The sequence below is a fragment of the Solanum tuberosum genome, unplaced genomic scaffold (genome assembly GCF_000226075.1).
Source record: "Solanum tuberosum cultivar DM 1-3 516 R44 unplaced genomic scaffold, SolTub_3.0 scf00325, whole genome shotgun sequence".
NCBI classification, from domain to species: domain Eukaryota; kingdom Viridiplantae; phylum Streptophyta; class Magnoliopsida; order Solanales; family Solanaceae; genus Solanum; species Solanum tuberosum.
Genome location: NW_006239251.1, coordinates 644,891 through 657,848, shown reverse-complemented (window position 1 = coordinate 657,848; position 12,958 = coordinate 644,891). Strand labels below are relative to the sequence as shown.

The window sequence follows — 12,958 nt, the reverse complement described above, 5'->3', positions numbered from 1 at the left end:
TTTTAACATAGTGATATTTAACTTTTATAATCACAATGCTAATTTCAGCTCAAGATTTTTTTTTAAAATAAAAAAGTAACAAATGGATAGATAAATCCTAAAAGATGTTAAATAGATAATAATTCATACCTTTAAATAGGAACATATCTTAGTAAAGAGTTTTAAAGCGGGTTGAAATTGGAGATTGAATTGGGCTCAATTGAGGATTCTCTTAAAATGGGTTAGATTTGAATGGGTTGAGATTGAACTCAATTCAAATTATCTTGAGCCCAACCCTTAAAATTCTGGGCGGGTTACCTATGTTTGGGTTCATTTTTGACACCCCTAGTGCCGTGCATTAAGATTTTAGTGGTCAACGTCTTTTATCCCCACCTTATGTTACATTAGAAATGCACATACCTGTTTAAATAGTGACTCAGAAAAACCATGATAATTTCATTCACGTACAACAAATTGGAGATTGGTCCCTAACGAGTCAATCAACTTCTTTAGCAACTAACATCAGTTATAACTTTCACCCATCTTACATAAGCAAAACTGAAGCTCGCGGACGGAAGGTAGAGCAACCTACATCCTCACACTAAGACACCCATATGCAACCAACCACTTATTGCCAAGCCAACTTCTTTACAGTGAGATAAATGTAAATTTTCAACACATCATAGCAGAAACTAGTCCACTTAAGTTCTCAATTTTCTATTTTTTTTCTTTATGTTTCCGTGAGGGAAGTAACTATATCTGCTAATTCTAGTCATTATCAATAATTAGTTCATGCCAGTTAACATATGATTAACATATATTTAGAAAAACAGCTTGCTATGTTCCCCACCCCATCCATTGAGAGCAGTAGAAATCTTCCCTACACTACCATCCAATCTCCTTGAGGAATAGAACTTCTTTGTGAATTCTAGTCAAAATCGCCAATCAATTCATACCATCTAGCTTGTGTTTATAATAAAAGTAACATGTATAAAATCCACTACATTGCTAGTCTTCCCATTACCATTTGCTTACTTTAGCAACATCATAAACAACACCTACACCTCAATCACAAATTAGTTGGGTTCGGCTATATCCTATATGAATCCTCTATATCCATCTTACATTCCACCTCTGCTACTTTTAGATTAAAACTCATCCTACAACAATCACTCGTTCGAATAGGATATGAATCCCACATAGATCGAATAATTAACAAGTTACTCTTTTGTTTGTTTACCTGACTTTTTTGATAAGGATGGATTTGAGCTTCCGAGCGAGTTCTTGAGAACGGATTTTACGTTCAAGGATCTTACGAGACAATACACGCTTCTCCGAGTTCTTGATGTGGTGCAGCTGTTCGCGCTTAATCAGCCTTTCTATTCCGCTAGACTGCATTTTCCTCTGCATCAAAAACAGTGCTTGGTCTAGGTTGTTGTTCCTCACCTTCACTCTTATGCCTCGCCATTGTTGCAGCTCCCAATTTAGTGGATTTAGGGCTACGTTCGGTCGATTGAAGATGGTCGACACTTGCTTCATCACTGAGCTAATCATTTCTAGGGTTTCTCGATTTTGCTCTGAAATTGGGGCTTTTTCAATGTTTTGTTGGGAGAATTATGCAGTTTGTATTAGTTTTTCTATCTTACGTCGATTTAAGCCATTATATTACTTGGTTAATTTTCTAGAATTTAAAAATAAATCTTTTCAAGATCAAAAATAGTTTTAAAGTTATTTTGGTGTTATTTTGCTATTTTATTTGACGAAACATTTAAATACACTTTCTTACGTATTGTTTTAACTTTTAAGTATAGTATATTAGTAGTATATATTAAAATCATATATTATCTATTTGAAAATTAATCGAGCACATGTTTTGAATTACCAATTTAAGGTCATTTACTTTTTAATTATTATAATTAGTCTATTTTAACAAATAAATATTCTACTAATATATGTGCCCGCGCGATGCGCGAATAATATTAAAACATAATTACATTATATTTATGCTCGAATATATTGTATACACTTGTCTATATAGAAAAAATCATTTAAATTAGTGTATCAACTATTAAGTCATAAATGAACTTTTATATACAAATATGCATAGCATAGTTTGATCCCATTAATGACAATAGATTTTCTGGCGGTAAATTTTTTACTTGTTTTGGAGTGTTTTTAGTTGCTTCACATGATGCTCTTCAACAATTTTTTTATTTAATTTTTATTCATTTATTTATGCTCTTTCATTCTATTGATTTGATTCTTTCATTATTTAAATTTGTTAATAATAGTTTTAGCATTATTTAATATACATAAAATAATGATATATATAATAGATGAAAATACGCATAGAACTTCTTAAATGTAATCATCAATTATGATCAAATTCACTTAAATACAACATAAGTTAATCTAATACAAACTAATCTCACTTGACATATATATACAAACTAATCTAATAAGTATATGTTTTACAATTTATAGCTAATTTTTATAATATTACTCATTAACTATAATTTATAAAAAAAAGTACTATGAATAGGTATCTATTTATTATTACAATTACAATTTTATTTAGAGAATCTTGTGAAAATGTAAAACTTGACTCAAACCACATTAAAAAGAAAGAAAATAAATAGAAGAAATGACATTATACACTCCATGTTGATTCTTAACATGTATAATTTACAAATTAATCAAACAAATTTGCATAAATTAATTAGCTCGTCCCAGAATTTATGAATTCAAATGTCTGCAAATTCAACTACACAACAGGTGTCAAAAAGTAGAAGAAAATGCATTTTTTTAAAGTTTGCATGTAGTCCATTTTCTCAATTGAATAAAAATTCAGAAGTAAGTCTTGTTTTAAGAATTCTTGACAATTTTTTTCATTTACTCTTCATTAATTTCCTATTCTTTGTGTGGTTCTCTCTTTGCAACACAATATTTACTCGTGTATTTGAATCCACATCTACATCTCCTCATCACCATATAATTAGACAAAAAGAAATAGAGAAAAATTACTTTAAATTAAATAATAGAGTACGATCCATGAATTATCTTATGCTATCAACATAAATTGGAGCTTGTTCTTGAATCTTCGATGGACTTGAACTTGAACCTTATCTTGATCTTGACTTTTATTTGAATTCAAGGGCTTTCAAGCTTGTTCTTGAATCTGGTGGTATTGATCTTGATCATTTTTGAACTTGAATTCTTAAATTCTTAAATTGGTAGTTTATAGAGAAATCTATGACGTTTGATCCACGAGCTTTCTCCAACTTCTTGTTTAGAATTTCCGGTCACTTTTCTGAATTATGAGGACCCCTATTTATAGTTTTAGAATATAGGAGTTGTGATAGGAACAGATTTCCCTTCGGCCAATCAGATTTAAGTGACATGACATAAGAGTTTTATGGAGCGGATTTGTCATTTTGACACATGTCATGATCCTATTGGCTTTTTTTTGTTTGACTTGGCATGACATGTCATTTGCCACGTGACACCAATATGGGCCTCTAGGATGAGATGACATTGGGCTTAGCAAACTGGGCTCATTTATTGTAGCCCAAATCAATTATTTGAATTTAAATTAAATTCATATTTATTGGACTTAAATAATTAACAAATTATATTAATCCATAATTTATTTGGACTAATATATTCATAAATAATATAATCCTAATTATTTTATAAATTGATATTTGATAAATTTTAAATGATTACAATCACATTCATCATTTTTCAGAAATAACAAAATAAAAAATCAAGTGAATATCCAAATATTTTGAAGTGGACAACTTAATTTTTTTTACCTTTGAATGCACACAACTCCAAAACTTACTATCGGAATTTCTTGGAGTCCTCGATGTTTTCATTTTACAATACTCTTTGCATTTACAAACATCTGGTTCAACTGAATATACACACATCAAAAATTAAAATATAAAGTATGAAAAAATAGAAGATGAATGAGAAAATGTGGAATGAATAACCAATTAGTAATTACTATTGAAGAAAGAGATATAGCTTCACGTGAGGAAGAAAGAGATATATATATTCATGTGAGTGGGCTTAACAAAAAGAATTATAGTTCACCCATTTGTGGGCGAACTACCTTTAAGATTTGTATGATATTGATTTGGATGAATACCAAAGACAAGTTTCACTGGATCCAATAACTTTTACTTAATTAAACTTCATTTTTATGTTAAAAATCATTAAAATCTAATAAGTAAAAGGAGCTATAAGTTTGATGATAAAATCAAAATTCTTAAATTTCAATTTCTGATTCCATCATCTAATAAGTAAAATGAGCTATAAGTTTGATAATAAATTCAAAATTCATAAACTTCAAATTCTGACCGGATAGAAGATATAATAACTTTAACTTAATTAAACTTCATTTTTATATTACAAAAATCATTAAAATCCTAATAAGTAAAAGGAGCTATAAGTTTGATAATAAATTCAAAATACATAAATTCTAATTCCATCATCTAATAAGTAAAACGAGCTATAAATTTGATAATAAATTCAAAATTCATAAACTTCAAAATCTAATGAAGGATTAGAAAGGAACATCCACATGCTACGTAGTATGTGTCCTTTCCAAAAATAATAAATCCCTTTTTTCTTTTTGGTGCCAAGAAAATAAAATTGGGAGTAGATGAAAAGGTACATTTCTAACTGATAAAGAAGAAAAGACTCATCCAACATATAGTACTATTATCTTGAGCCATGAAAAAACTCTCTTTGGAATAGAAGAAAGTTAGGTAGCTCCCAATAGTATTAGTGAAATGAAAGTTAGAATAAGTGAAAAAGTATGATGATGAGAGAAGATGAGGGAATTGTTATATCATCATCAAATAACAAGAGATGTGAAGACTGTGGAAATCAAGCAAAGAAAGATTGTTTGTATTTTAGATGCAGAACTTGTTGTAAAACTCAAGGGTATCAATGTCAAACTCATGTTAAGAGCACTTGGATCCCCGTCTCTACTAGGCGTCCAAGGCATCATCATCAGATTTCAACTGTTCAACAACCAAACCCTAAAAGACATAGAGAAAATCACGCGCTATTACAAACAGGTACTTATAATTCATACATGTCTTCATGAATACTAGTACCATCAAACCCTAGCTAGCTAGTACAATTTATTGCTATACCTAACTACCCAGGGAGTTCAGATGGATGAAAAATTATATTATTTATATATGATTAAAATTATTTTTTAATGTGTACGTACATAATAGATGTTAACTTGACTGATTTGTGTGTTTACTTCTTCATATATTTTAAACCATTTAATAAAAAATCTTGGATTTGTCATTGTAGCTAGACATACTATTCTTACTTATTTCTTCAATATATGATCCAACTTTAGATCGATGGATGAGTAGTCACACTACTTGCACATTAATTACATTCAAGTAGTAATTACAATTTATGACAAATATTGGTGAAAAAAAATTTAAAGCCAAATTTTTACTAGCTATATAATTAACTTCTATATACACATTTGGGGAGTTAAAGAATTTTGTGCACTGTCAAATTATTTAAAAAATAATTATATGTAATTGTTTATCAAAAATGAGATTAGTAACTTCACACGATAATAAGTACACTAAAAAGTGTGTCCTTCTTGATCCTCTTTTACTAGAGAAATGGAAAATACATGTTATAGTAAATATAAAGTGGAATTAATTAGAACCCAATTTTCAAATGATCAAATTCAAACTTGAAAAGATCTCATTCTTGAAGAATAAGGGATAAAAGGATTGATGAAAAACTAAGATACACTATGTGCTACGATAACTTGAAAATTTGAGTTTTTGAAGTTTGAACACGCATTTTTTGGAAAAAAGAAATTGAGGCTTTATGATTCGAAGTGAAATTTCTCACCAAATATGGATTGAGCTAGTTTTTAGACTTTTCAAAAGTATATCAAATTTCATGACTAAACAGATATTTAAAGATAAATTTTAAAAATCTGATTCAAAAGGCCAAACACTAGTTTAATAGTGTAAAAATTGATCAATGTATATTTATTTTTGAAACACTATTTACAATTACTTTTAGGTGGAGAAGAAGAAGAAGAAGAACTTCCATCAGAAGTGAGTTTACCGGCAATTTTTCGTTGTGTTCGAGTAAGTTCAGTAGATAATGTGGTTGATCAATATGCCTATCAGACATCAGTGAAGATAGCAGGACATGTTTTTAAAGGGATATTATATGATCAAGGCAACAACAATATGCCTAACCAAACTTCCTCAAGAGGCTTTCACCACCAACAACAACTTGCAAATTTCACACCACCAATATCCCCTACTTTCATGCCTGGTATGCAATTATTCCAATACCCAAAGTCATCTTAAAACAAGGATATTGGCTGAATTCTTCAAAAATGTTGTCAGATATGTTTGGACTCTATAAAAGTTGTTCATTTTGAAGGATTAAGCAATATGTATATTGCTAGCTATAGATCATTAGATTTTATATCTCTAGCTATATTTTTATGTGCATTCCAAGTGTACAGAATAATAAAGTGTCCATATTAAAGACGTTTACTGTCTGTTTTTGATTCAACACACTTTTAGTGTAGTGTTCCAATAGATCTTGTAACTTTCTCTTGAACAGTAGTATTACTATTTGATTAGATCTGTGTTTAATGTGTTTTTTCGTGTAGAATATATAGAGATTCTACAAGTTTGATATAGAATATACATTTTCTTTTTCTGATTAGAGGTTGTCCAGAGAGAGGACTAAGATACAAATATTGTGCTTGCAAGTAAGCTTCAATCAAGCATCAGATAAACCAAGTTTGAGGAGAAAAAGGGCTATTTACCCCAAAGCAAAATAATACACATTGAACAAGAAGGAAAAGGAAGGGAAAAATAAACATAATGAGATACACTAGTGTGTGTGTATGCATATATATATTGAGAAGAGAAAGGGGAATAGTTGTATTTTTTGGAATTCTAATGAAGAATTATCTGTCTTTGGTATGAAAAATTAATTAATATGATATGTCTCTACAAGTTTGTCTTTTTCATGAATTTCTCTCTTGCGGCCACGTTGTGTTTATAGGGAATTCCCTTAATTAATTATGTCAAATTTATTGGTTATTTATCAACTCCAAAGCCACTTTTCTCCTCATTATCCGTTTCTTTGCCGGCTAAGTGTTGGCAACATCTAAATTATATACAATATAGTTTTTCTATAAACGCCATCGATATATTTTATTCTAAGTTGCTTGAATCTTTATTTTCAGTGTCGCACTTGTATCAATACAATATGATGTATGGTTATAGTTGTGGATGTGAGTATGAGAATTATATCAGATTTAATCAATCAATTTTGAGTACTTTGATCAAAATCAACGGAGGAATTTGGAGCAAATACCTAAATCAAAAGGCTATATCAATGAAACTGAAGAAAATTGAGCTGACAAGGGGGCTATTTTTTCTTCTTGTATTCGATCTCTTCTTGATCAATATTTTCTCCACGAAATATTATATAAGTTTTTCACATAATGCCTCATAATTTAGCCATATAGCTCTATTTTTATATATTTAAATCAATTTTCACTGATTTTTGTACAAATATCTTAAAATTTAGATTATGAAGAATCCAACTTTTAAATCCATATTCGTATCAAATGTCCGCATCAAAGTTCGAACAACTTAGATTTATCAACTATAATAGGTCAATTACTTTGTTTAGGTACGTAATTACTAATGCATAATATTCGATGTAAAATAATCTAGAGTTTTTGAGTGACTTGATGGGGTAAAACCTTTTACCCTAGCAGTTTATTATGTCAAACCCAATGCTATGTGTCCATATGAATGGACATTATTACACTACCATAAAAGAGAGTTTTAGTAACAATAGATTTTTTCTTGTAATACTTATTGTCGTAAAGATATTTAATAGTAATAAAGTTAATATTATTGTATCTAAAGCATCATTTATATAAAATGTTTACTATAAATATTTATATTTATTATTATCATGCACTAAATTTAATGTACCAATAATTATATTATTGCCGCTATTTTTGTTTTTTATTTTTTCTTATGTTAGAGGATAACTCTTGGACCATATTTTAATTGTATTAATGTATGCTACTGAAAAAGCTAACGTGTTATATTAAGCTTCATTAAATTGGGAATTCAAAGACATATGCAAGAAAATGTAGGCAGTACTCATGAGTACTTATCACTACACTTGTCCCCTTCTTGTATGTATAAAGTTCAACATAATTCTGATAAATTTCCCCAAATTCACACTCTTTTATATTTAAAAAAAATGTGTACAGAGTTTACAGAAGGAAAAAGGATTAAAGAAGATCGTTATTAGGGGTGTACAAAATCGAATCGAATTAAATTGCAAACCGAGTTAAACTGAGAAAAAAAACTCGACTAATGATTGGTTTGATATTGAAAAAAACCCAACTATATTTGGGTTGGTTTGGTTTTAAATAAAAAAACCAACCCGAGACCAAATCAACCCGACATTATATATATAATTTTAAAATTTTATTTTATACATAAAAATATTTACTTTGATATAATTTTTAAATATTTCTTATACTTTTTCATAGTTTTTATCTTTTAATATATTATTTCAAGTTTGATACTTAGAATTCTGAATGGTTCAATAAAAATTATTGTCCACAGATGTTGGTAATTATAATAAAGCTTAAATCAAAATCAAATTAATACTAATGCAAAAAGAAAATCAATTCAACACTAAGAATGACAATAATATTGAATATTTGTTCTTTAGTTTTACATTGGTTTAGACAATTAAAATACATAATCTAATTTTAATTTCCTTTAATATTTAGTCATGTAACTAATACTTATTAAACTTAATTTTAGCATGATTTAGTACTTTTAAATTATGATCATTTTCATTATGACTTGTTAATTTACAATATTTGTTTATTATTTTTGTTGGATATTTTAGTGTCATTAATCATATCATATTGTGTTATATTTTTAAGAAACATCTTAGATAGTAGTATTTTGGTAAGACTACAGAAATATTTGAAGTACAAGTAAATTATATGTTTGTATGAATACTTTAATGGAAAAACTCGAAAATCTGAAAAATCCGAAAATAGCCAAGGTACCCAAAAATCCGAAAAACCCGAAAAAATCCGAAAAAACCCGAGGTTGAAAAATCCTACACAAATGATTTGATTTGATATTTGAAAAACCCGAACCAACCCGGTCATGTACACCCCTAGGTTATATTGTGCATGTGTTAAAAGTATTTTTATTTTCTCATTGTTAAATAATTGAGTAGGTATAGTAGTATTATCCTTTTTCAACTTTTAATGCATGTAACTATCTTATAAGTTAGGGTTCATTAAGTTGTTACTTTCTTAAGCACCTCCATGATGTAGGTCCTTTTATCTTGCATCTCATGAATTTTATTAGATCATTTTGTTTGCCCTATGCATATTGAGGATGAATTTTCCTATTTTTAGTAGTTATAATGAGTTAAATCCAAACATAACAAAACTCCTAATTCATAAAATTACATTTTTTATATGATTGTGGTGTCCCGATCAGTATTCGTGCACCTCAACTAATTTCAACTCTCACCAGTAACAGACAACAGCTGGTACCAGATAACTCCATCCACCAAGGCTAGGACAGATGGAAATTAAGAATCTCCAAGTGTTTTTTTGTCTCCGTGGAGTTTTGAACCTGAGACCTCATGGTTCTTAATCACTTCTTTAGCAACTGAAATTATATTGAGATATAACTTATGAGATATTATGATACAAAAATATAATTGTATGTCACGTTAAAAAATAATTACTATGTATTATAAGTAACATAAATTAAAGACCAATACAAAATATAGATAAAAGTTTAAATAACCCCTCCTATATATATATTCACCGTTTTTCGATAACTAATTTCACTTATATTATGAATATAACTATTTATAATAATATAAATTAAAAAGTACACATGTCTATACAAACACACACATATATAGACAGGCTGATTTAGAAAACCTTAGCTAATAAGCAATTGACTAGTGGGTATTGATGGATATACATGTAAAAGGAATAATCTATGATTAATATAATGAAGAAAGAAAATAATTGATCCTCAAATGAATAGTAATTAAATGGAAAAGATCATTGTGTGGGCATCTATTGATTTTGTATATGATATAATAATATTGCACAACTAGAAGCCGAAAAGCTGATAGGATTGCACATGTGACATGTCATAATAACCTTTTATGATAAAGACACATTCACGCTAACCAAATAAAAAAAGATAGATACCCCCAATCAATTGGAATATATCCTTACCTTACTACTACTAGACAAGGCAAGAATCTTTTAATAGCACGATTTGTTTTTTAAAAAGATTGATCTTTAATTTGGCGGAATGACTTAAGAGGCTCTTGTACTTTACTCAATTTGTAAGTTGAATTTATGTACTTATGATTTTGCCAATTAAACTCTTAAATTCATTCAAACACAATATTTTAGATTCCTTTCTCATCTGATGGGTGTGCGTGTAGTACACTCATTTTACACATGAAATACCACGTCATATTTTTAAAAAATATAATTTTCTCTCTCTTTGTACCATTTCACTCCCTTCCCACTTCATCTTTTTTGTTCCCACTTTCTACCATTTTCATCCCAAAAACAAAAATCATCATTTTCATCTTTCTTCATAGTTCACACTCAAAAATTTCTTCAATCACAAAATATAATAGATTATAATTAATTCTTGAACATGCTTTATGATTTTATTTATTTTGATTTGATAAAAAGAGATATCAAGAAAACTTCAAATTGAAAAAAATATATTTATATGTAAATTCAAGTAGTAGATCTTAAAGAATTAAGTTTATAAAAATGGTGAATGGTATATTTTCTTGCAAAAAAAAAATTTCAATTTTTTATTTGATGATTTTATTGTGATAATGTGTACGTCAAAGAAGAAGAGAAGAGGAGTAGGGGCGGTGGGGGTGGGGCGAGGTGGGGTGTAGTTAAGAAGAAGGAGTTTTTTAGTATTTTTTTAAAAAAATATTATTATTATTATTATTATTTTGTCTTATAATGTTGATAATTTTAAATTAAAAATATTGTATTCACTTGCTTCAAAACGCGTAGGGTTACGTATTTGTCCAACTAAACCATTTCAGTGCCACATAAGCTCGATCAATGGTCAGAGGGGTTTAAAAAATAGAGTTTCATTGAGTTTAAGGGTTCATTTGGCAAAGCGATGAGTAGAAGAGTTCAACTAACAAACGAAACCAAGTACAAGGGCCTCCCAGGTCATTTTGCTCTTTAATTTTTATTCTTAAAAATCGAGCGTATAGCTTGCAAGAAATAGAATTTTTAAGATTGTAGAACATAACTTGTAAAATATTATAATGTGAAGAGATAAACTTATACTTTACAAAAAAATTATTTTCCTTATCTTGAAAGATAAATATTAAAGACTAGCGCAAAATACGGGAAGAAGTTCAAATGATCCAGAAAAACTAGGTAATTTTATATTATATTTTTATATATAAAGAAACAAATTTTATGTCTAACCCAATCCAAAAAGTTAGCTCATGAAGGTGGTGATGGGGTGGGGGGTCCATTTTCTCATCTCACCGATATGAGATAAGTTAACTTTTCGCCTCACACCTTGAACATCTCGTGCATGGACAATTTAATATAGGGGGTCAACACCGATAAATTATAGACTGGGATGGGTTTGACTCTGTTGACTAGCTTTTAGGATTGGGTTAGACCCAAGATCCACTTATTTAATTACATGGTATGAAAGCACGACTTATCTAACCGGATGTTGAATCCCCAAATTAAACTATCCAAGCTTCAGGTGTCCAATCCTAGATGTGAGGAAGGATGTTGAAGAATGAAAAAATTCTCACATTAGTGGTTACCGAGATGAGTGATCTTCTTATATGGACTTGGACAATCCTCCCTCATGAGTTAGCTTTTGAGGTTTAGTTAGGTCCAAAGTTCATTTCTTTGCACTATACAATAATCCCAATATTATGTGTATTTCATTTATAATTATATCAATATATTGTAACAAAAAAAAATTACTCTAGCCATCATCAATAAATTTTAACCTTTTTTTTTTAATTTCTGATCACTCGATGATGTTTGATACCTACATTGGAGCTCGACTAAATTTGAATTTCCACATTGGGGGTAAAATGTTCCCTAATAAAGACGAATTCGTACCTAAAGAGATTCAAATCTGAGACCCCTAGCTAGGGATGAACAAAATCGAGTATCAAAAATCGCACCAAACCGCAAACTGAGAAAAAAATCCGACTAGTAATTTGATTTGACTTAATTTGATATTGAAGAAAAAAAACTTTATTATATTGGATTGATTTGATTTTAACTTTAAAGTCAACCCATAATCAAATCAACCCGACATAAATATTTGGCTTAATATTTAAAAAATTCAAACTAACTCGGTTCACGTACAGCCCTAATAACACATACTTGCCTTTTTTTTGTGAGTCACTCACTCCATTTGTCATGAACGATGGGTTGCTAATTCCACTTATTGTGGACGATTGCTTTTAGATGACTTCCCTATTTAGTTCTTCTTTTAAGAAAAAATAAAGATTTTTAAGGATTGAGCCGCAAACTTTTTTAGAAGGGGAACCAATCTGGCTTTATGCCTAACATATAAAGACATTTCTTTAAATTTATTAATTTTATATGGACATTAGAACTTTAGCAGGAAAATTAGTAGTAATAAATTTGTATTGAAGAGCTTTTATTTTATTTTCTACTTATATATAAGAGGGAGTTTATGATGGGACATTAATATTCTATATAATAATATAATATAATAAATCATTTTTTCTACTATATAATATATATAATCTATATTTATTTTCTAAGGGAGTTTATATAATATATAATATAATATAATATAATATATACATA

General features: G+C 28.9%; 2 protein-coding genes across 2 annotated transcripts in view; one reads left to right on the top strand and one right to left on the bottom strand.

The window, feature by feature from the left end:
* Positions 1 to 1,625, bottom strand: part of LOC102579045 (uncharacterized) — a 13,685-nt gene extending 12,060 nt beyond the window's left edge. The window contains exon 1 of the mRNA XM_006360571.2: positions 1,220 to 1,625. Coding sequence (XP_006360633.1) covers positions 1,220 to 1,533 — 314 coding nt within the window. The 5' untranslated portion in view covers positions 1,534 to 1,625. The remainder of the gene's footprint in view (positions 1 to 1,219) is intronic.
* A 3,061-nt stretch (positions 1,626 to 4,686) lies between these two features.
* Positions 4,687 to 6,542, top strand: LOC102578710 (protein SHI RELATED SEQUENCE 3-like). Its single transcript, XM_006360570.2, has 2 exons — positions 4,687 to 5,069; positions 6,061 to 6,542. Exons 1-2 carry the CDS (start codon positions 4,805 to 4,807, stop codon positions 6,354 to 6,356), a joined length of 561 nt encoding a protein of 186 aa, XP_006360632.1. The 5' UTR covers positions 4,687 to 4,804; the 3' UTR covers positions 6,357 to 6,542.
* Positions 6,543 to 12,958: the final 6,416 nt, after the last annotated feature.

What these genes read in the sequence shown, in the direction of transcription:
- LOC102578710 (XM_006360570.2), top strand. Translation starts at nt 4,805, where the DNA reads ATGATGATGAGAGAAGATGAGGGAATTGTTATATCATCATCAAATAAC. An exon ending in TCACGCGCTATTACAAACAG is followed by an intron (nt 5,070 to 6,060) that starts GTACTTATAATT and finishes AATTACTTTTAG; the next exon opens with GTGGAGAAGAAGAAGAAGAA.